Source organism: Antedon bifida, chromosome 7 (genome assembly GCF_963402885.1).
Source record: "Antedon bifida chromosome 7, ecAntBifi1.1, whole genome shotgun sequence".
Classification (NCBI taxonomy): Eukaryota; Metazoa; Echinodermata; class Crinoidea; order Comatulida; family Antedonidae; genus Antedon; species Antedon bifida.
Window position 1 is genome coordinate 23,532,519 of NC_136232.1, and position 22,814 is coordinate 23,555,332.

Here is a 22,814-nt window from a genome sequence, read left to right on the forward strand (position 1 = left end):
CGTTTGTCATTTTCCCTTGATTATGGGAGCAACTTCCCAATGAAATTAAACAATGTGCTACAATTTCAGACTTTAAAGCTCAACTCACCAAACATTTTATCTCAAAATATTAAGTTGTAATTGTTTATATTGTTTATTCAATGCAGCTTATTTTTAATTGGTGTATCTCATTATAACTTTGTTTTGTTTTGTTTTATTTTGACTTAATTTGTGCTACTTAGTTTTGTTATTTTTGTATTTTATAAGTAATGATGGAGTAAGAGCAGTTTTCTGTTTGGGCTCATGCCTATTACTTGCTCCTGGCAAGATGAATTGTAAAATGTACTTTATGAACTTTTGCCGAATAAATATTATTATTATTATTGTTTATACAAATGTTTTGATCTGTGATAAATGGAACATTCCAATCTCTGTTCCACAAGTGTCTATTCCCTCAGGCGTCGTAAAGACAAGTAGTCATAACAGAAATTCGATCCATTTTTTCCCAATCTGTGGAATCTTTTTTTTTTAACGCATAATGAGCTAGCCTTTCCAGTCGCCGTCTATTATGTACAATTGACTTTATTATTGCAGTTAAACCACCACCAACACCACCACCCTCCCCCTCACTGGCATGAGTAGCGTTGTAAAGCCAGTAGAGGACAGGCCTACAGTACGAAGGATCACATGCCCTAAACGCAGAATAACTTTGGTGGTTAGGAAACAACTTAAGTATGAATTGGCTCTAAGAAACAATTGACCATTATAGTCCATGGGCTGGAGGGGGTTACCGTGCACCCCCTACACAGTTAAACTTCTTTGGTATCATTTTCTTCCCACGGACATATAGAGTGAAAAAATCGATGTTAACATGAAAAATATAGGGATGCATTGTATGTACTTGCGTCATTTGTAATGATCATCAGTGTTTTATCTGCTAATATTTTTTGGGGTAGGGGGTAACATTTATCCTAATAACTCAAGAATCCAACATCTAATTAGTATTATCTTAGTAAAATTGTGTAGCATACCTCTTTTAAAATTTAAATAAAATTAATCGGAAGATTATTAAGGTCAATAGAGGTCAAAAGGTCATTGACCTTTTGCAAAATGCAAATTTTTCCCAAAATATAGATAAATTTCAATATCGTATCTACAATTTTCAATATTTTTTATCTTAATTGTGTTTTACTTGTGCTTACTGACATATTGAATAAGAAAATATATGTTAACAAGATAAAAATTGCAGTTCATTATATACAAATTGTTATTTTTTATTGTTAAAAATTGCAATAAAAATACATTTTTTGGGGTAGGGGGTAACAATAATAGCAATAACCCAAGAATCAAACATCTAATTAGTATTATCTTGGTGTCGTTGTGTAGCATTCATGTTTTTTAATCATATAAAATTTGAATAAAATTAATCGAACCATTTTTAAGGTCAGTAGAGGTCAAAAGGTCACTGACCTTTTGCAAAATTGCCATAATAAGATACATTTCAATATCAAATCTCCAATTTTCAATATTTTTTATTTTAATTGTGTTTTACTTGTGTTTACTGACATATTGAATAACAAAATATGTGTTAACATGAAAAAAATTGCAGTGCATTAATACCATTGTCATGTAATTTTGTTATTCTTCAAAATTGCAATAAAAAGACATTAATTAAGTTGAGTTAGATAATTATTTATTGACGATTAAAGCTAATTTTAGTTGAGTACATAAATCACTGTGTCTATTTATTCGTTCCTGTAAACGACATGTATTATTGTCCTGCATGTACATTTGAAGTCGCCAGTTTTTTTAACGCTGAAATTACTATGTATTCGAGAACCATCTGTGGGCACGACCTAGATGGTACGCTCGATTCGCTCGCGTACCATCTAGTAATATAAATTAGTAAACGTAGCAAATAGTATGAAAAAACTCACAGGTCTGTCAAAGCTGACAAACCATTAAATGCGCTGGCTGGCAATGTACTGATTTGGTTACTATCCAACCTCGTACAAAGGAAAAAGAATGAACAGTATAATAAAATTACAATATTCAAGAAGGTTGCTTTTTTCCTAATATGGTAATACAGTATGGTACTATAACTATATTTCAAATATTATATATTATAAAAAATAAAGTTCATTCATGGTAGATGAGAAAAAACTATTGATTTTTAAAGTTTTTTTATAAGATCACAAATTGTGAAATTAAATAATAATATTAATCCATTATCATTGTTTAACCAACAATTTAAAATAATTTATAATTTAATTTCTACATTAAAACCAAATTGATAAAAGTAAGCAAACATAAGCAATACACTTACAATGTTTTCAATGCTGTCAAACCAGCAAATGCATTGGCTGGTAATGTACTTATTTGGTTCCAGTACAAATCCCTTAAAAGTGAAAAGAATGCACAGTATAAGTAAATCACAATATCCAAGCTGTTTTAAAATTATTTTAGTTTTTCTGTCACCTCAAATGTTGAAATGTCTACATTCCTGTACATTATACAGTAGTGTAGTATCAATATTTTAATAATGTCAAAATATATAATACATATTTATATTTTGAGGATTTTTATTCTCATAAAACAAACTCACTACATAAACAAATACTAATTATTTAGCATAACAATCATTATAATGATATTTATATTGTAAAATTTTACAATTTCATATAAATTTTGAATTATTATGTATTAATTTTCTAATAATTTTTATTCTCAAGACAAAATTACTACATAAAGAAATATTGATTTGGCCTACTTAGAAACATTTTGTCATTTTATATACAAATGTGGTAAATATAAAACTTATTTTCTTAAAATAAAATGTCTTCACCAAATGTAATTGTTTGTTTAGCAACCATTTAATAAATAAATTTATTATCTAATATGTTAATACAGATTCACTTTCAATTGTTATGTCTTACAAAAATAAATAGTTCAATCATTGTGGATAAATTAAAAAATTGTTGGTTTTTAAATTGGTTTTTACTGTAAATAATCATAAGGTACATATTAGTCCATTATTACAATTGATCCTACAATACATTCACTGTATTGTATCAACATTTTAATGTCAAAATATAAAATATATTTATATTTTAATAATTTTTATTCTCATAAAACAAAATCACTACATAAACAAATACTAATTATTTAGTATAACAATCATTTAATGATATTTATATTGTGAAATCTTACATTTAAGATTAATTTTTTATTATTATGTATTACACAAAAATAAAGTTCATTCATGGTGGATGAACTAAAAACTAGTGATTTTAAAGATATTTTTTACAAGATCACAAATTGTGAAATTATATAATAATTTTAATCCATTGTCATTGTTTAACCAACAATGTAATATAATTTATAATTTAATTTCAGCAAATGCATTGGCTTGTAATGTACTTATTTGGTTACTGATCAAATCCCTTAAAAGTAAAAAGAATGCACAGTATAAGTAAATCACAATATCCAAGCTGTTTTTAAATTATTTTAGTTTTTCTGTCACCTCAAATGTTGAAATGTCTACATTCCTGTACATTATACAGTAGTTATACTGCATGTACTCTATTGTATGTACTTTAGTGATATCAAAATATACTATGTTAAAATAAAAATGTGATATATTTTAATAACTTATTTTGTTAAAATAAAATTTCTACAACAAATTAAAAATTGTTTGATAGCAACCATATAATAAATGTATTATCTATATGTAATACAGATTCAGTTTCAATTCTTATATCTTACAAAAATAAATAGTTCAATCATGGTGGATACATTTTAAAAATGTTTATTTTAAAATGTGTTTTACTGTAAATAATCATGAAATCATAAAGTACATATTATTAGTCCATTATTACAATTGATCCTACAATGCATGCATTGTATCAAAATGTTAATGATGTAAAAATATATAATATTATAGTTATATTTTGATGATTTTTATTCTCATAAAACAAAATCACTACATAAACAAATACTAATTATTTAGCATAACAATCATTATTATGATATTTATATTGTGAAATTTTACAATTTCAGATTAATTTTGAATTATTATGTATTAATTTTTTAATAATTTATATTCTCAAGACAAAATTAGTACATAAAGAAATATTGATTAGGCCTACTTACAATCATTTTTATATTGTGGAATTTACAATAAAAATTTATTTTGAATTATTATAATATTATTCCAAAAAAAATATGTTCATGTTGGATGAGCAAAAAACTATTGATTTTTAAAGATATTTTTTAAAAGATCACAAATTGTGAAATTATATAATAATATTAATCCATTATCATTTTTTAACCAACAATGTAAAATAATTTTTAGTTTAATTTCTAAATTAAAACCAAATTTGTAAAAGTAAGCAAACATAAGCAATACACAGTCCTTCCAATGCTGTCAAACCAGCAAATGCATTGGCTTGTAATGTACTTATTTGGTTACTGTGCAAATACCTTAAAAGTAAAATGAATCCACAGTATAAGTAAATCACAATATCCAAGCTGTTTTTAAATTATTTTAGTTTTTCTGTCACCTCAAATGTTGAAATGTCTACATTTCTATACATTATACAGTAGTTATGTACTTTAGTTATGTCAAAATATACTATGTTAAAATAAAAATGTATATTTTATTAAAAATAAAATGTCTACAACTAATTAAAATTGTTTGATAGCAACCATATAATAAATGTATTATCTATATGTAATTCAGATTCAGTTTCAATGCTTAGATCTTACAAAAATAAATAGTTCAATCATGGTTGATAAATTTTAAAATGTTGATTTTAAAATAATTCTTTTTGCTATACATACAAATATAAAATATATATTTATATTTTAATAATTTTTTCTCATAAGACAAAATTAATACATAAACAAATACTAATTATTTAGTAACATTTGTTATAATAATATTTATATTGTGACATTTACAATAACAATTTATTTTGAAATATTATTATTTAAAAAAATAAAATTCATTCATGGTGGATGAGAAAAAAACTATTGATTTTTAAAGTTATTTTATGTTAAAATAAAAATGTGATATATTTTAATAACTTATTTTGTTAAAATAAAATTTCTACAACAAATTCAAATTGTTTGTATATATTTATATTTTAATAATTTTTATTCTCATAAAACAAAATCACTACATAAACAAATACTAATTATTTAGTATAACAATCATTATAATGATATTTATATTGTGAAATCTTACATTTAAGATTAATTTTTTATTATTATGTATTACACAAAAATAAAGTTCATTCATGGTAGATGAACTAAAAACTAGTGATTTTAAAGATATTTTTTACAAGATCACAAATTGTGAAATTATATAATAATTTTAATCCATTGTCATTGTTTAACCAACAATGTAATATAATTTATAATTTAATTTCTAAATTAAAACCAAATTGATAAAAGTTAGCAAACATAAGCAATACACTTACAGTGTTTCCAATGCTGTCAAACCAGCAAATGCATTGGCTTGTAATGTACTTATTTGGTTACTGATCAAATTCCTTAAAAGTAAAAAGAATGCACAGTATAAGTAAATCACAATATCCAAGCTGTTTTTAAATTATTTTAGTTTTTCTGTCACCTCAAATGTTGAAATGTCTACATTCCTGTACATTATACAGTAGTTATATTGCATGTACTCTATTGTATGTACTTTAGTTATGTCAAAATATACTATGTTAAAATAAAAATGTGATATATTTTAATAACTTATTTTGTTAAAATAAAATTTCTACAACAAATTAAAAATTGTTCGATAGCAACCATATAATAAATGTATTATCTATATGTAATACAGATTCAGTTTCAATTCTTATATCTTACAAAAATAAATAGTTCAATCATGGTGGATACATTTTAAAAATGTTTATTTTAAAATGTGTTTTACTGTAAATAATCATGAAATCATAAAGTACATATTAGTCCATTATTACAATTGATCCTACAATGCATGCATTGTATCAAAATGTTAATGATGTAAAAATATATAATATTATAGTTATATTTTGATGATTTTTATTCTCATAAAACAAAATCACTACATAAACAAATACTAATTATTTAGCATAACAATCATTATGATGATATTTATATTGTGAAATTTTACAATTTCAGATTAATTTTGAATTATTATGTATTAATTTTTTAATAATTTATATTCTCAAGACAAAATTAGTACATAAAGAAATATTGATTAGGCCTACTTACAAACATTTTGTCATTTTTTATAAAAATGTGGTAAATATAATTTAATAACTTATTTTCTTAAAATAAAATGTCTTCACCAAATGTAATTCTTTGTTAGCAACCATATAATAAATGTATTATCTAATATGTAATACAGATTCACTTTCAATTGTTATATCTTACATAAATAAATAATTCAATCATAGTTGATACATTAAAAAATGCTTTTTAAAGTGGTTTTACTGTAAATAATCATGGAATCATAAGGTACATATTATTAGTCCGTTATTACAATTGATCCTACAATACATGCACTGTATTGTATCAACATTTTAATGTCAAAATATATATTTAAATTTTAATAATTTTTATTCTCAAAAATCAAACAAAATCACTACATAAACAAATACTAATTATTTATTAACATTTGTTATAATAATTTTTATATTGTGGAATTTACAATAAAAATTTATTTTGAATTATTATAATATTATTCCAAAAAAAATATGTTCATGTTGGATGAGCAAAAAACTATTGATTTTTAAAGATATTTTTTAAAAGATCACAAATTGTGAAATTATATAATAATATTAATCCATTATCATTTTTTAACCAACAATGTAAAATAATTTTTAGTTTAATTTCTAAATTAAAACCAAATTTGTAAAAGTAAGCAAACATAAGCAATACACAGTCCTTCCAATGCTGTCAAACCAGCAAATGCATTGGCTTGTAATGTACTTATTTGGTTACTGTGCAAATACCTTAAAAGTAAAATGAATCCACAGTATAAGTAAATCACAATATCCAAGCTGTTTTTAAATTATTTTAGTTTTTCTGTCACCTCAAATGTTGAAATGTCTACATTTCTATACATTATACAGTAGTTATGTACTTTAGTTATGTCAAAATATACTATGTTAAAATAAAAATGTATATTTTATTAAAAATAAAATGTCTACAACTAATTAAAATTGTTTGATAGCAACCATATAATAAATGTATTATCTATATGTAATTCAGATTCAGTTTCAATGCTTAGATCTTACAAAAATAAATAGTTCAATCATGGTTGATAAATTTTAAAATGTTGATTTTAAAATAATTCTTTTTGCTATACATACAAATATAAAATATATATTTAAATAAAGATAATTGATTGATTTAAGATATTTTGATTGATTGATTTTCTCAGAATCTTTAGTTATTTATAATATATGATAGGATCTTGCTAACGCAAATACAATAGCCGGTATCATAATCCGATCAAAGATCCTTCTGCGATAATGTCATAAACCACATTTGTGTTTTTAAATAAATTTCATTATAAATCATCTGTATAATCTATACACTAAGAAATACAATTGAACAAACAATACGGATAATAAAAAAAAATCTTATTTCGTTTCGTTTCCCAAGGTGAGACTCGAACTCGGTACCTTGAATGCTATAGACACGAGCAAAAACCACAGAGCCATACACAACTAACTAAAGTTATGGAAAGATTCCTCCGTGTATTTACTATGCAGTAACCACTTTGGTGCAGATAGATTATTACATACCGCAATGAATTATAATGTTTTACTATGATGACATCTTTAAAAATTTTTAAAAATGATGCACTGTCAAACTATATACTTTTAACTTTAATATATGAACTTCTTAAGGAAGAAAGTTAATGTTAAGTTTGTTATTTCGGCCCAAGAAAATGTTATAATTTGATTGATTGTCATAATTAATTTTTTTAAATTTAATATGCCATTAATGATGACTTAATCAACTTTTTTTCTCCTAATTTCATAATAAATCATACATATGATACATACACTTCAAGAAAATGAAATAAAAAATAGGTGTTCCCGAGCATTCTAACGATATATATTAATTTTAAAATTTAGCATATTTTCACCATTTTGTTAACTTACACGTGCGTAGCCTGTCACTTTAGACGTGCTCGTATAACGCTGTTTCGCGTTGAAAAGTGAATAAAATATGATGATATTATTAAAGAAAGGTTATACAACAGTAATCGGACAAAAAATGTGCGCATTAACGTTTGACGCGCAGTGCGCGTGCAAAAATCTGCGCACTCATGGTAATTTTTTAAACGCTTAAAATTGCCTGAAACGTACTCTAATTTCATCGAAAATAAATTCTGACAATTTTGAACATTTTAAGCGCGCGTACGCATGCGTTATATGCGTTACGCACGTAATTAAATTGCCATATGATGAAATATGACCTGAAATTTATGAGTACCAAATTTTGTTTAAAAATGATTCATGCTTGTGAAGATATGATTACAAACGTGATTTCATTAAATCGCGCGTAGACCGCGTAATGTTTGATTGCGCACCAAGAAAACATAACCACATCGATTCCTGGCCATAAGGAATATACTCTGAAAAATTGACTTAGCTAGATGAAACTGATATCAAGATAATTCACGGACAAAATAGTGCTAAGGAAAGAATAAATAAACAAATAAAGATTTTGACAGAATCAAGAGGTTATATGCATGATAATGCATATAACCTAATAATGGACTAATGTGTACATTATGACTATTTACCGTAAAAAAAATATTAAAATCAACATTTTTTTATTTATCAAATTATTCCAAATCATTTTAAAATCAACATTTTTAAAACTTATCCACCATGATTGAACTATTTATTTTTGTAAGATATAACAATTGAAAGTGAATCTATATTACATATTAGATAATACATGTATTATATAGTTGCTAACAAACAATTTGAATTTGTTGTAGAAATTTTATTTTAACAAAATAAGTTATTAAAATATATCACATTTTTATTTTAACATAAAATAACTTTAAAAATCAATAGTTTTTTTCTCATCCACCATGAATGAATTTTATTTTATTATGAACTTGCAATGCATGCACTCAATCAAAATATCCAAATTATTTTAGTTTTTCTGTCACCTCAAATGTTGAAATGTCTACATTCCTGTACATTATACAGTAGTTAATATACAGCATGTATTGTTGTATGTACTTAATGATGTCAAAATATACTATATTAAAATAAAAATGTGGTAAATATATTTTAATAACTTATTTTCTTAAAACAAAATTTCTACACCAAATTCAATTGTTTGTTAGCAACCATATAATAAATGTATTATCTAATATGTAATACAGATTCACTTTCAATTGTTATATCTTACAAAAATAAATAAATCAATAATGGTGGATACATTTTAAAAATGTTGATTTTAAAATAATTCTTTTTGCTATACATACAAATATAAAATATATATTTATACAAGACAAAACAATACATAAACAAATACTAATTATTTAGTAACATTTGTTATAATAATATTTATATTGTGACATTTACAATAAAAATTTATTTTGAAATATTATTATTTAAAATTACAAATTGTGAAATTATATAATAACATTAATCCATTATCATTGATTAACCAACAATGTAAAATAATTTGTAATTTAATTTCTAAATTAAACCAAATTGGTAAAAGTAAGCAAACATAAGCAATACACTTACAGTATTTCCAATGCTATCAAACCAGCAAATGCATTGGCTGGTAATGTACTTATTTGGTTATCGTACAAATTCCTTAAAAGTAAAAAGAATGCACAGTATAAGTAAATCACAATATCCAAGCTGTTTTAAATTATTTTAGTTTTTCTGTCACCTCAAATGTTGAAATGTCTACATTCCTGTACATAATACAGAAAGTTAATTGGATGTACTCTATTGTATGTACTTTAGTGATGTCAAAATATACTAAGTTAAAATAAAAAAGGGGTAAATAAATTTATTAACTTACTTAAACTTATTTTTCTAAAAGAAAATGTCTACACCAATTTCAAATTGTTTGTTAGCAACCATATAATAAATGTAGTATCTAATATGTAATACAGATTCAATTTCTATTGTTATCTTACAAAATAAATAGTTCAATCATGGTGGATAAATTTAAGAATTGTTGCTTTTTAAATTTGTTTTACTGTAAATAATCATGAAATCATAAGGTACATATTAGTCCATTATTACAATTGATCCTACAATGCATTGTATTGTATCAACATTTTAAAGTAAATATATATATATGTAAATTTTAATAATTTTTATTCTCATAAGACGAAATTAATAAATAAATATTAATTATTTAGTAACATTCATTATAATGATATTTATATTGTGAATATTTACAATTAAAGATTACTTTTGAATTATTATATATTACAGAAAAAGTAAAGTTCTTTCATGGTGGATGAACTAAAGACTAGTGATTTTTAAAGATATGTTTATAAGATCACAAATTGTGAAATCATATAATAATATTAATCCATTATCATTGCTTAACCAACAATGTAAAATAATTTATAATTTAATTTCTAAATTAAAACCAAATTGTTAAAAGTAAGCAAACATAAGCAATACACTTACAGTGTTTCCAATGCTGTCAAATTAGCAAATACATTGGCTGGTAATGTACTTATTTGGTTAAAGCCCAAATGCCTTAAAAGTAATAAGAATGCACAGTATAAGTAAATTGCTATATATCCAAGCTGTTTTTACATTATTTTGTTGAAATGTCTACATATACTGCATGTACTCTATTGTATGTACTTTAGTTATTTCAAAATATACTATGTTAAAATAAAACTGTGGTAAATATATATTTTAAACAAAATGTCTACAACAAAGTCAAATTGTTTTCAATTGTTATATCTTACAAAAAAATAAATACTGTAGTCCAATCATGGTGAATACATTTTTAAATTGTTGCTTTAAAAATGTTTGTACTGTAAATAATAATGAAATTATAGAATATATTCTATTATTAATGTAAAATAATGTTTAATTGTATTTCTAAATTAAAACCAAATAAATAAACTGATTGAAACAACATAAAATTACTCTAAACTATCAGCTGTAGTTCAACATTAACAACCCTCTGATCACTATTATCATGGACATTTAAATTAGCATGAATCTATATAAATTCTTTCTTACTTTGGTTGCAGAATATTTGTTGTATCAATGAACTTATGTTAAACCGATTCAATTTCAATTATTATCTTACAAAAATAAATAATTCAATCATGGTGGATACATTTTAAAAATGTTGATTTTAAAATAATTCTTTTTGCTATACATACAAATATAAAATGTATATTTATATTTTAATAATTTTTTTCTCATAAGACAAAATTAATACATAAACAAATACTAATTATTTAGTAACATTTGTTATAATGATATTTATATTTATATAGCTCAACTCCCTTAAAAGTAAAAAGAATGCACAGTATAAGTAAATCACAATATCCAAGCTGTTTTAAATTATTTTAGTTTTTCTGTCACCTCAAATGTTGAAATGTCTACATTCCTGTACATAATACAGAAAGTAAATTGGATATACTCTATTGTATGTACTTTAGTGATGTCAAAATATACTAAGTTAAAATAAAAAAGGGGTAAATAAATTTTAAAACTTATTTTTCTAAAAGAAAATGTCTACACCAATTTCAAATTGTTTGTTAGCAACCATATAATAAATGTAGTATCTAATATGTAATACAGATTCAATTTCTATTGTTATCTTACAAAATAAATAGTTCAATCATGGTGGATAAATTTAAGAATTGTTGCTTTTTAAATTTGTTTTACTGTAAATAATCATGAAATCATAAGGTACATATTAGTCCATTATTACAATTGATCCTACAATGCATTGTATTGTATCAACATTTCAAAGTAAAAATATATATATGTAAATTTTAATAATTTTTATTCTCATAAGACGAAATTAATACATAAATATTAATTATTTAGTAACATTCATTATAATGATATTTATATTGTGAATATTTACAATTAAAGATTACTTTTGAATTATTATATATTACAGAAAAAGTAAAGTTCTTTCATGGTGGATGAACTAAAGACTAGTGATTTTTAAAGATATGTTTATAAGATCACAAATTGTGAAATCATATAATAATATTAATCCATTATCATTGCTTAACCAACAATGTAAAATAATTTATAATTTAATTTCTAAATTAAAACCAAATTGTTAAAAGTAAGCAAACATAAGCAATACACTTACAGTGTTTCCAATGCTGTCAAATTAGCAAATACATTGGCTGGTAATGTACTTATTTGGTTATCGCTCAAAGACCTTAAAAGTAAAAAGAATGCACAGTATAAGTAAATTGCTATATATCCAAGCTGTTTTTACATTATTTTGTTGAAATGTCTACATATACTGCATGTACTCTATTGTATGTACTTTAGTTATTTCAAAATATACTATGTTAAAATAAGAATGTGGTAGATATATATTTTAAACAAAATGTCTACAACAAAGTCAAATTGTTTTCAATTGTTATATCTTACAAAAAAATAAATACTGTAGTCCAATCATGGTGAATACATTTTTAAATTGTTGCTTTAAAAATGTTTGTACTGTAAATAATAATGAAATTATAGAATATATTCTATTATTAATGTAAAATAATGTTTAATTGTATTTCTAAATTAAAACCAAATAAATAAACTGATTGAAACAACATAAAATTACTCTAAACTATCAGCTGTAGTTCAACATTAACAACCCTCTGATCACTATTATCATGGACATTTAAATTAGCATGAATCTATATAAATTCTTTCTTACTTTGGTTGCAGAATATTTGTTGTATCAATGAACTTATGTTAAACCGATTCAATTTCAATTATTATCTTACAAAAATAAATAATTCAATCATGGTGGATAATTTAGTAACATTTGTTATAATGATATTTATATTGTGATATTTTACAATAAATATTGATTTTAAATTATAATGTATTATTGAAAAAATAAAGTTCATTCATGGTGGATGAGAAAAAAACTATTGATTTTTAAAGTTATTTTTTACAAGATCAAAAATTGTGAAATTATATAATATTAATTCATTATCATTGCTTAACCAACAATGTAAAATAATTTTTAATTTCTAAATTAAAACTACATTGGTAACTGTAAGCAAACATAAGCAATACACTTACAGTGCTTCCAATGCTGTCAAACCAGCAAATGCATTGGCTGGTAATGTACTTATTTGGTTACTGTGCAAATACCTTAAAAGTAAAATGAATCCACAGTATAAGTAAATATATAAGTAAATCACAATATCCAAGCTGTTTTTAAATTATTTTAGTTTTTCTGTAACCTCAAATGTTGAAATGTCTACATTTCTATACATTATACAGTAGTTATGTACTTTAGTTATGTCAAAATATACTATGTTAAAATAAAAATGTATATTTTATTAAAAATAAAATGTCTACAACTAATTAAAATTGTTTGATAGCAACCATATAATAAATGTATTATCTATATGTAATTCAGATTCAGTTTCAATGCTTAGATCTTACAAAAATAAATAGTTCAGTCATGGTTGATAAATTTTAAAAATGTTGATTTTAAAATTGGGTTTACTGTAAATAATCATGAAATCAAAAGGTACATATTATTAATCCATGATTAGGCCTACTTAAAAACATTTTGTCATTTTTTATAAAAAATGTGGTATATTATTATAAATATAAATATAATTTAATAACTTATTTTCTTAAAATAAAATGTCTTCACCAAATGTAATTGTTTGATAGCAACCATATAATAAATGTATTATCTAATATGTAATACAGATTCAGTTTCAATTCTTAGATCTTACAAAAATAAATAGTTCAATCATGGTGGATAAATAATGTTATTTTTAGTCTACTATCACATTCTTACGTAAAATGTCGTATACGGAAATTGACCAGAATACTGATGAGCCCGTAAACTGATTGAAACGACCTAAATATACTGTAGACCGGCACAAGACCAGTAGTTCCACATTAACAAAATCCACCCACTCCCCCTCTGTTAAATATTATTATGATCCTGCTGTATAAATAGCATGGACCTATTATCAAAGAAATATAAATTGTAGATTTTGCTCACAGTATCACATAAATTTAGTTAGATTTCAAAATATCGACAAAAAAGGTTCTACTTACAATGTTGTTATTGGATCATACACATTGTACTTAACAAGCTCTGTATGTATATTTGTATTCCATCGAGTACATCTAGTTCTATTATAACAACCTGCTGAGTAACACGTCCAGACATTACATGTGCAATATTTTGGGCATCCGACTATAATGGTTTTGTATAAAAAAAAACCACAAGCAGTAAATAATACAATTCAGTAATTCATGTATTTCTATATTACAATTACATAGTAGAACACTACGATAATGATGAATACTGGTGGTGTGATAACAATGAGTATTTTAAAGATGAACATACATTCTTATAATTCGATACAGGTGAAATAAAAACATATTATATTTAAGCTTCAATATGAGATAATATCTGCCCATAGAAATATTTTTAACATTTTAAGCTTTCATCACTAAATAACATTATCTTCATTATTAGTTTATTTATTATTTTCTGGTACCTTTTTACATTTATGTCTACTGTTTTGTAAAAATTGAATGAACTGAAATAAACAGATATAAAATTAAATGATGAATGAATATGTGTAAATGGATAATACATTTCTTAAACAAATTATGATTTTGAGATTGTAACCAAATAAAAAATACTGGTTCTGTTTTCCAACTCTGACAAACTGCCCATTATTTTATAAGATGAGAAGCAGCTTGAAATTGCTGAACGTTTTTATTTTAAAATTTAATGAGTAATATAACTGGGACGTGGATTGATTGATTGATTGAAATATATATTTATACTGGGTAACCTCTTCAGTCAAAGACTGGTCTCCCAGAGGGCCCAGTTGATGATCAGTGGCTGTGATGTACTAATACACCGGGGTAACCCCCTACTCGTCTCGAAAGATGTACTAGGTTCTTTAAAGTGCACACGAGCTAGTTGTGTACACTGGACCTACGGTTTATAGTCCTTATCCGAGAAGACTCGTTCTACCACCAGAACCATGGAGTGAGTGTGCCTCGAACCCCTGCCGATGTTATGGCTACGTAATTACGGTTCCACTGTCTTAACCGCTCGGCCACTCACAAAGTAAGGATACAAAGGACACAAAGTCTGAATGGTGGCAATGAACAAAAATATGAAAAAAACACATTTTCCTTTTAAACTGAGATAAACATATTGACATTTCCTAGTTAAAAAAGTATCTTGGCCTTAGAGTATTGTTGTTGTCTGTATTTAGTGATCCTTTTTATACAGTTACTACTTTACCTACCACAAATAACACTAGCATCCTCAGAATGTCCACAATCGTGTACCCTCATTCCTCTATTAAGACAGCCTGTGATAAATGTCTCACTTCCTGAACACCAAACATTATCAAGCATAATCGGACCAGTCCCTCGACCAAAATGAGCTCGCCTTGGAGCTTGGATAGCTTGTCCTAGTCTTAATTGTCGACATACAACCTGAGCGTCGTTGATGTCCCAGTCATCATCACATATTGTACCCCATTCTGTACCATCGTAAACTTCAACTCGCCCCTCATAAATATTGCTGCCATCCACAAGTCTAATGTCTGCATAAGAACAATTACAACATAAGTTTAAAACATATCTTTATACTGCTATTAATCCTACTTGAATGTTAGTAATAGTAGTAGTACTTTTTCACGGTATTCTTGATAATATTATTATGCCCTATACAAATAAGTAAATAAATAGTTTGCGGAAAATGTTTACTGAAGCCTAAAATTAAATTATTATTATTACTTAATTACTGCTTATCATCTTTAAATTATCAAGTGCGACAATTAGATAAAATAATAATCGTATATGATACTATGCAACGAAAATGGAAGAGATATACGGCGATCAAAACCAGTCAAATCTTATAAAGTGTGACGTAACAATCATATGTGATAATACGCATACAAAATGGAAGCGATGTCCGGCGAATAAAACCAGTCAAATCTTATAAAGTGCGACGTAACAATCGTATGTGATAATACGCATACCAAAACGGAAGTGATGTCCAGCGATTAGAACCAGTCAAATCTTATAAAGTGTGACGTAACAATCATATGTGATAATACGCATACAAAGTAGAAGCAATGTCCGGCGATTAAAACCAGTCAAATCTTATAAAGTGTGACGTAGCAATCGTATGTGATAATACGCATACAAAATGGAAGCGATGTCCGGCGATTAAAACCAGTCAAATCTTATAAAGTGTGACGTAACGATCGTATGTGATAAAACGCATACAAAATGGAGGCGATGTCCGGCGATTAAAACCAGTCAAATCTTGTAAAGTGTGACGTAACAATCGTATGTGATAAAACGCATACAAAATGGAGGCGATGTCCGGCGATTAAAACCAGTCAAATGTTATAAAGTGTGACATAACAATCATATGTGATAATACGCATACAAAATGGAAGCGATGTCCGGCGATTAAAACCAGTCAAATGTTATAAAGTGTGACGTAACAATCGTATGTGATAATACGCATACAAAATGGAAGCGATGTCCGGCGATTAAAACCAGTCAAATGTTATAAAGTGTGACGTAACAGTCGTATGTGATAATACGCATACAAAATAGAAGCGATGTCCGGCGATTAAAACCAGTCAAATCTTATAAAGTGTAACGTAACAGTCGTATGTGATAATACGCATACAAAATGGAGGTGATGTCTGGCGATCAAAACCAGTCAAATCTTGTAAAGTGTGACGTAACTATCGTATGTGATAATACGCATACAAAATGGAAGCGATGTCCGACGATTAAAACCAGTCAATTCTTATAAAGGGCGACGTAACAATCGTATATGATAATACGCATACAAATTAATTGAAGTGATGTCCGGCGATCAAAACCTATCAAATCTTATAAAGTGTGACGTAACAATAGTAGGTGATAATACGCATACAAAATGGAAGCGATGTCCGGCGATTAAAACCAGTCAATTCTTATAAAGGGCGACGTAATCTATTTTAAGTAGAAGGTGTTTTACTGTGATATGATTTATTAAAGTAGAAATTGTAATTTAATTTGACACTTAAGAAAAATGCTAATTGTATTACTTTAATGAAATGAGGGTGTTATGTTTGCTTACACCTGTCTAATATGTAAATTAGCTTCATATAGCCATTGTCTCCGTTTCTCTTATATCCATATAGACCTACACAGAATAATTATTAAAAGTATACTGTCTTTGCGGTATAGGGAGAAATGATGTCATGTTATTCATTGTACGCATGCGGGGAAATTGGGACGTGTTTCCCCGCTCCCCAACTGCACACATTGTTTTATGGTTTGTAGGTCCAGGCGGCGATCGACGACACAGCGATTGACCTGACCTAGTTAGATCGTCGCAAAGCAGCTCCATATTGCTACAATCTACACGCGAAGTGACACAATATTGCTACGTATTGTGCATACACTGAATAATCTACACGCGAAGTGACACACACTATTGCTACGTATTGTGCACACACTGAACAATCTACACGCAAAGTGACACACTATTGCTACGTATTGTGCACACACTGAATAATCTACACGCGAAGTGATACACACTATTGCTACGTATTGTGCACACACTGAACAATCTACACGCGAAGAGACACACACTATTGCTACGTATTGTGCACACACTGAACAATCTACACGCGAAGTGACACACACTATTGCTACGTATTGTGCACACACACACAATATTAATTAATTATATTAATTACTGTTATAATCTTTAAATTATCAAATAATGACAATTAGATAAATAACACTCCTCCTGTACTTTATTACTGTATAATATCTATTAAATTATGATAAATAAATGTACCGGAACTTGAACCAAAATAAATAAATAAAAAATAACTATTAGATTACTATATAATTTACTTTTGCCTTTGTAAATATGTTGATGTATTTTTCATGTATGTGAATTTGTATTTTTCATATTTATTAATGTTTTACCAGTACTTTTGTAAGTTCAACAATGTTTACTCAGTTGCAATAAATAAATTTGAATTCGAAGTTTGTATTTAATGTGTGTATTTTCCCTACCTTGACAAATAACACTAGCATCCTCATCGTGTCCACAATCGTGTACCCTCATTCCATTATTAGGGCAGCCTGTGATAGATGTCTCATTTCCTGAACATTGAACATTATCAAGCATAATCGGAGCAGTCCCTTGACCAAAATGAGCTCGCCCTGGAGCTTGGATAGCTGGTCCTAGTCTTAATTGTTGACATACAACTTGAGCGTCGTTGATGTCCCAGTCATCATCACATATTGTACCCCATTCTGTGCCATCGTGAACTTCAACTCGTCCCTCATAGATATTGCTGCCATTCACAAGTCTAATGTTTACTAAATGAAACAAATGTACAAGTTAATATCAGTTCTTTATATTGATATCTCTCTCTTTGAAGCTATAACTCTCGTTAAGTATATTTGAATATCAATGTTAATCTGACATAATATATTGTTTGAAGGTTTGCATGGCGAAATAAAATGTTGATAATTCACAATCCTGAGGACGATCAAAGCATATTGATCGAAACGTCGAGAAACTCAACAGTTCTTTTTCAGAACTAATATATGTGGTGAACCGCAAATTTATTATCAATGTGACATAAGTTACTCAGGACAGTAGCGACTGTTGAGTTTCCAATGGCATACTGCAAAATGTTATAACAACTAGTAAACATAGGTTACCTAGTATCTTCCTTTCCAATAGGTTTTACGACCAATAATTTTTTGCAAACAAATAGTTTGCTGAAGACAAAAAATAAATTACATTAATGAATCCATTTTTAAAAGTTGAATCGCTTTGGCTCTTGTCACTAAGTGTTATATTAAAAGCTTTACTGATTATAATAAAAAGAAATAGTAATGTTATTAAACAGTTTAAAACTAAATTTAAAACCTCTACAATATAAAGGATAATTTAATGAGAAAATTTATCTTATTATGAGATAATATCTGCCCATAAAAAATGCTATTTTAACCTTTCATCTCTAAATAACATTATCTTCATTATTAGTTCATTATTTTCTGGTACCTTTTTACATTTATGTCTACTGTTTTGTACAAAAATTGAATGAACTGAAATAAACAGATATAAAATGAACAGATATAAAATGAACAGATATAAAATGAACAGATATAAAATTAAATGATGAATGAAAATGTGTAAATGGATAATATATTTCTTAAACAAATTATGATTTTGAGATTGTAACCAAATAACAAATAAACTGGTTCTGTTTTCCAACTCCGACACTGCCCATTATTTTATAAGATGAGAAGCAGCTTGAAATTGCTAAACGTGTTTTAAACATTTATTGAGTAGGTCTAATATAACTGGGACGTGGATTCAAAGTTTGAATGGTGGCAATGAACAAAAATATGGAAAAGATTAGCTTATGAAAAAAACAAAATTTATTTTCCTTTTAAACTGAGATAAACATTTCCTGGTTAAAAAATTTGTCAGTATTGGTGGTGTATGTATTAATCCTTTTTACAGTTACTACTTTACCTACCACAAATAACACTAGCATCCTCAGTATGTCCACAATTGTGTACCCACATTCCATTATTAGGACAGTCTGTGATAGATGTCTCACTTCCTGAACATTGAACATCATCAAGCATAATCGGACCAGTCCCTCGACCAAAATGAGCTTGCTTTGGAGCTTGGATAGCTGGTCCTAGTCTTAATTGTCGACATACAACCTGAGCGTCGTTAATGTCCCAGCCATCATCACATATTGTACCCCATTCTGTACCATCGTAAACTTCAACTCGCCCCTCATAAATATTGCTGCCATCCACAAGTCTAATGTCTGCATAAGAACAATTACAACATAAGTTTAAAACATATCTTTATACTGCTATTAATCCTACTTGAATGTTAGTAATAGTAGTAGTACTTTTTCACGGTATTCTTGATAATATTATTATGCCCTATACAAATAAGTAAATAAATAGTTTGCGGAAAATGTTTACTGAAGCCTAAAATTAAATTATTATTATTACTTAATTACTGCTTATCATCTTTAAATTATCAAGTGCGACAATTAGATAAAATAATAATCGTATATGATACTATGCAACGAAAATGGAAGAGATATACGGCGATCAAAACCAGTCAAATCTTATAAAGTGTGACGTAACAATCATATGTGATAATACGCATACAAAATGGAAGCGATGTCCGGCGAATAAAACCAGTCAAATCTTATAAAGTGTGACGTAACAATCGTATGTGATAATACGCATACAAAACGGAAGTGATGTCCGGCGATTAGAACCAGTCAAATCTTATAAAGTGTGACGTAACAATCATATGTGATAATACGCATACAAAGTAGAAGCGATGTCCGGCGATTAAAACCAGTCAAATCTTATAAAGTGTGACGTAAAAATCGTATGTGATAATACGCATACAAAATGGAAGCGATGTCCGGCGATTAAAACCAGTCAAATCTTATAAAGTGTGACGTAACAATCATATGTGATAATACGCATACAAAATGGAAGCGATGTCTGGCGATCAAAACCAGTCAAATCTTATAAAGTGTGACGTAACAATCGTATGTGATAATACGCATACAAAATGGAAGCGATGTCCGGCGATTAAAACCAGTCAAATGTTATAAAGTGTGACGTAACAATCGTATGTGATAATACGCATACAAATTAATTGAAGTGATGTCCGGCTATCAAAACCTGTCAAATCTTATAAAGTGTGACGTAACAATCGTATGTGATAATACACATACAAAGTAGAAGCGATGTCCGGCGATTAAAACCAGTCAAATCTTATAAAGTGTGACGTAACAATCATATGTGATAATACGCATACAAAATGGAAGCGATGTCTGGCGATCAAAACCAGTCAAATCTTATAAAGTGTGACGTAACAATCGTATGTGATAATACGCATACAAAATGGAAGCGATGTCCGGCGATTAAAACCAGTCAAATGTTATAAAGTGTGACGTAACAATCGTATGTGATAATACGCATACAAATTAATTGAAGTGATGTCCGGCTATCAAAACCTGTCAAATCTTATAAAGTGTGACGTAACAATCGTATGTGATAATACACATACAAAATGGAAGTGATGTCCGGCGATTAAAACCAGTCAAATCTTATAAAGTGTGACGTAACAATCATATGTGATAATACGCATACAGAATGGAAGTGATGTCGGGCGATTAAAACCAGTCAAATCTTATAAAGTGTGACGTAACAATCGTATGTGATAATACGCATACAAAATGGGAGTGATGTCCGGCGATTAAAACCAGTCAAATCTTATAAAGTGTGACGTAACAATCCTATGTGATAATATGCATACAAAATGGAAGCGATGTCCGACGATCAAAACCTGTCAAATCTTATAAAGTGTGACGTAACAATCGTATGTGATAATACGCATACAAAATGGAAGCGATGTCCGACGATTAAAACCAGTCAATTCTTATAAAGGGCGACGTAACAGTCGTATATGATAATACGCATACAAATTAATTGAAGTGATGTCCGGCGATCAAAACCTATCAAATCTTATAAAGTGTGACGTAACAATAGTAGGTGATAATACGCATACAAAATGGAAGCGATGTCCGGCGATTAAAACCAGTCAATTCTTATAAAGGGCGACGTAATCTATTTTAAGTAGAAGGTGTTTTACTGTGATATGATTTATTAAAGTAGAAATTGTAATTTAATTTGACACTTAAGAAAAATGCTAATTGTATTACTTTAATGAAATGAGGGTGTTATGTTTGCTTACACCTGTCTAATATGTAAATTAGCTTCATATAGCCATTGTCTCCGTTTCTCTTGTAGCCATATAGACCTACACAGAATAATTATTAAAAGTATACTGTCTTTGCGGTATAGGGAGAAATGATGTCATGTTATTCATTGTACGCATGCGGGGAAATTGGGACGTGTTTCCCCGCTCCCCAACTGCACACATTTTTTTATGGTTTGTAGGTCCAGGCGGCGATCGACGACACAGCGATTGACCTGACCTAGTTAGATCGTCGCAAATCAGCTCCATATTGCGTATTGTGCACGCACTGAACAATCTACACGCGAAGTGACATACACTATTGCTACGTATTGTGCATACACTGAATAATCTACACGCGAAGTGACACACACTATTGCTACGTATTGTGCACGCACTGAACAATCTCCACTCGAAGTGACATACACTATTGCTACGTATTGTGCACGCACTGAACAATCTACACGCGAAGTGACACACACTATTGCTACGTATTGTGCACACACTGAACAATCTACACGCGAAGTGACACACACTATTGCTACGTATTGTGCACGCACTGAACAATCTACACGCGAAGTGACACACACTATTGCTACGTATTGTGCATACACTGAATAGTCTACACGCGAAGTGACACACACTATTGCTACGTATTGTGCACGCACTGAACAATCTACACGAATCTACACGCGAAGTGACACACACTATTGGTACGTATTGTGCACACACTGAGCAATCTACACGCGAAGTGACATACACTATTG

The 22,814-nt window shown here is 27.7% G+C and overlaps 1 protein-coding gene and 1 long non-coding RNA gene across 2 annotated transcripts in view; one reads left to right on the top strand and one right to left on the bottom strand.

Annotated features, from left to right (window-relative positions):
* Positions 1–22,814, top strand: part of LOC144848831 (uncharacterized) — a 183,539-nt gene that overhangs the window by 154,988 nt on the left and 5,737 nt on the right. The window lies entirely within an intron of this gene.
* On the bottom strand, positions 5,459–20,294 carry LOC144848285 (scavenger receptor cysteine-rich domain-containing protein DMBT1-like). The gene is made up of 8 exons (XM_078704999.1): positions 20,285–20,294; positions 19,781–20,083; positions 18,297–18,605; positions 15,496–15,802; positions 13,281–13,352; positions 12,337–12,408; positions 9,759–9,830; positions 5,459–5,534 (listed from the first exon to the last, which is right to left on the bottom strand). Exons 1-8 carry the CDS (start codon positions 20,292–20,294, stop codon positions 5,459–5,461), a joined length of 1,221 nt encoding a protein of 406 aa, XP_078561125.1.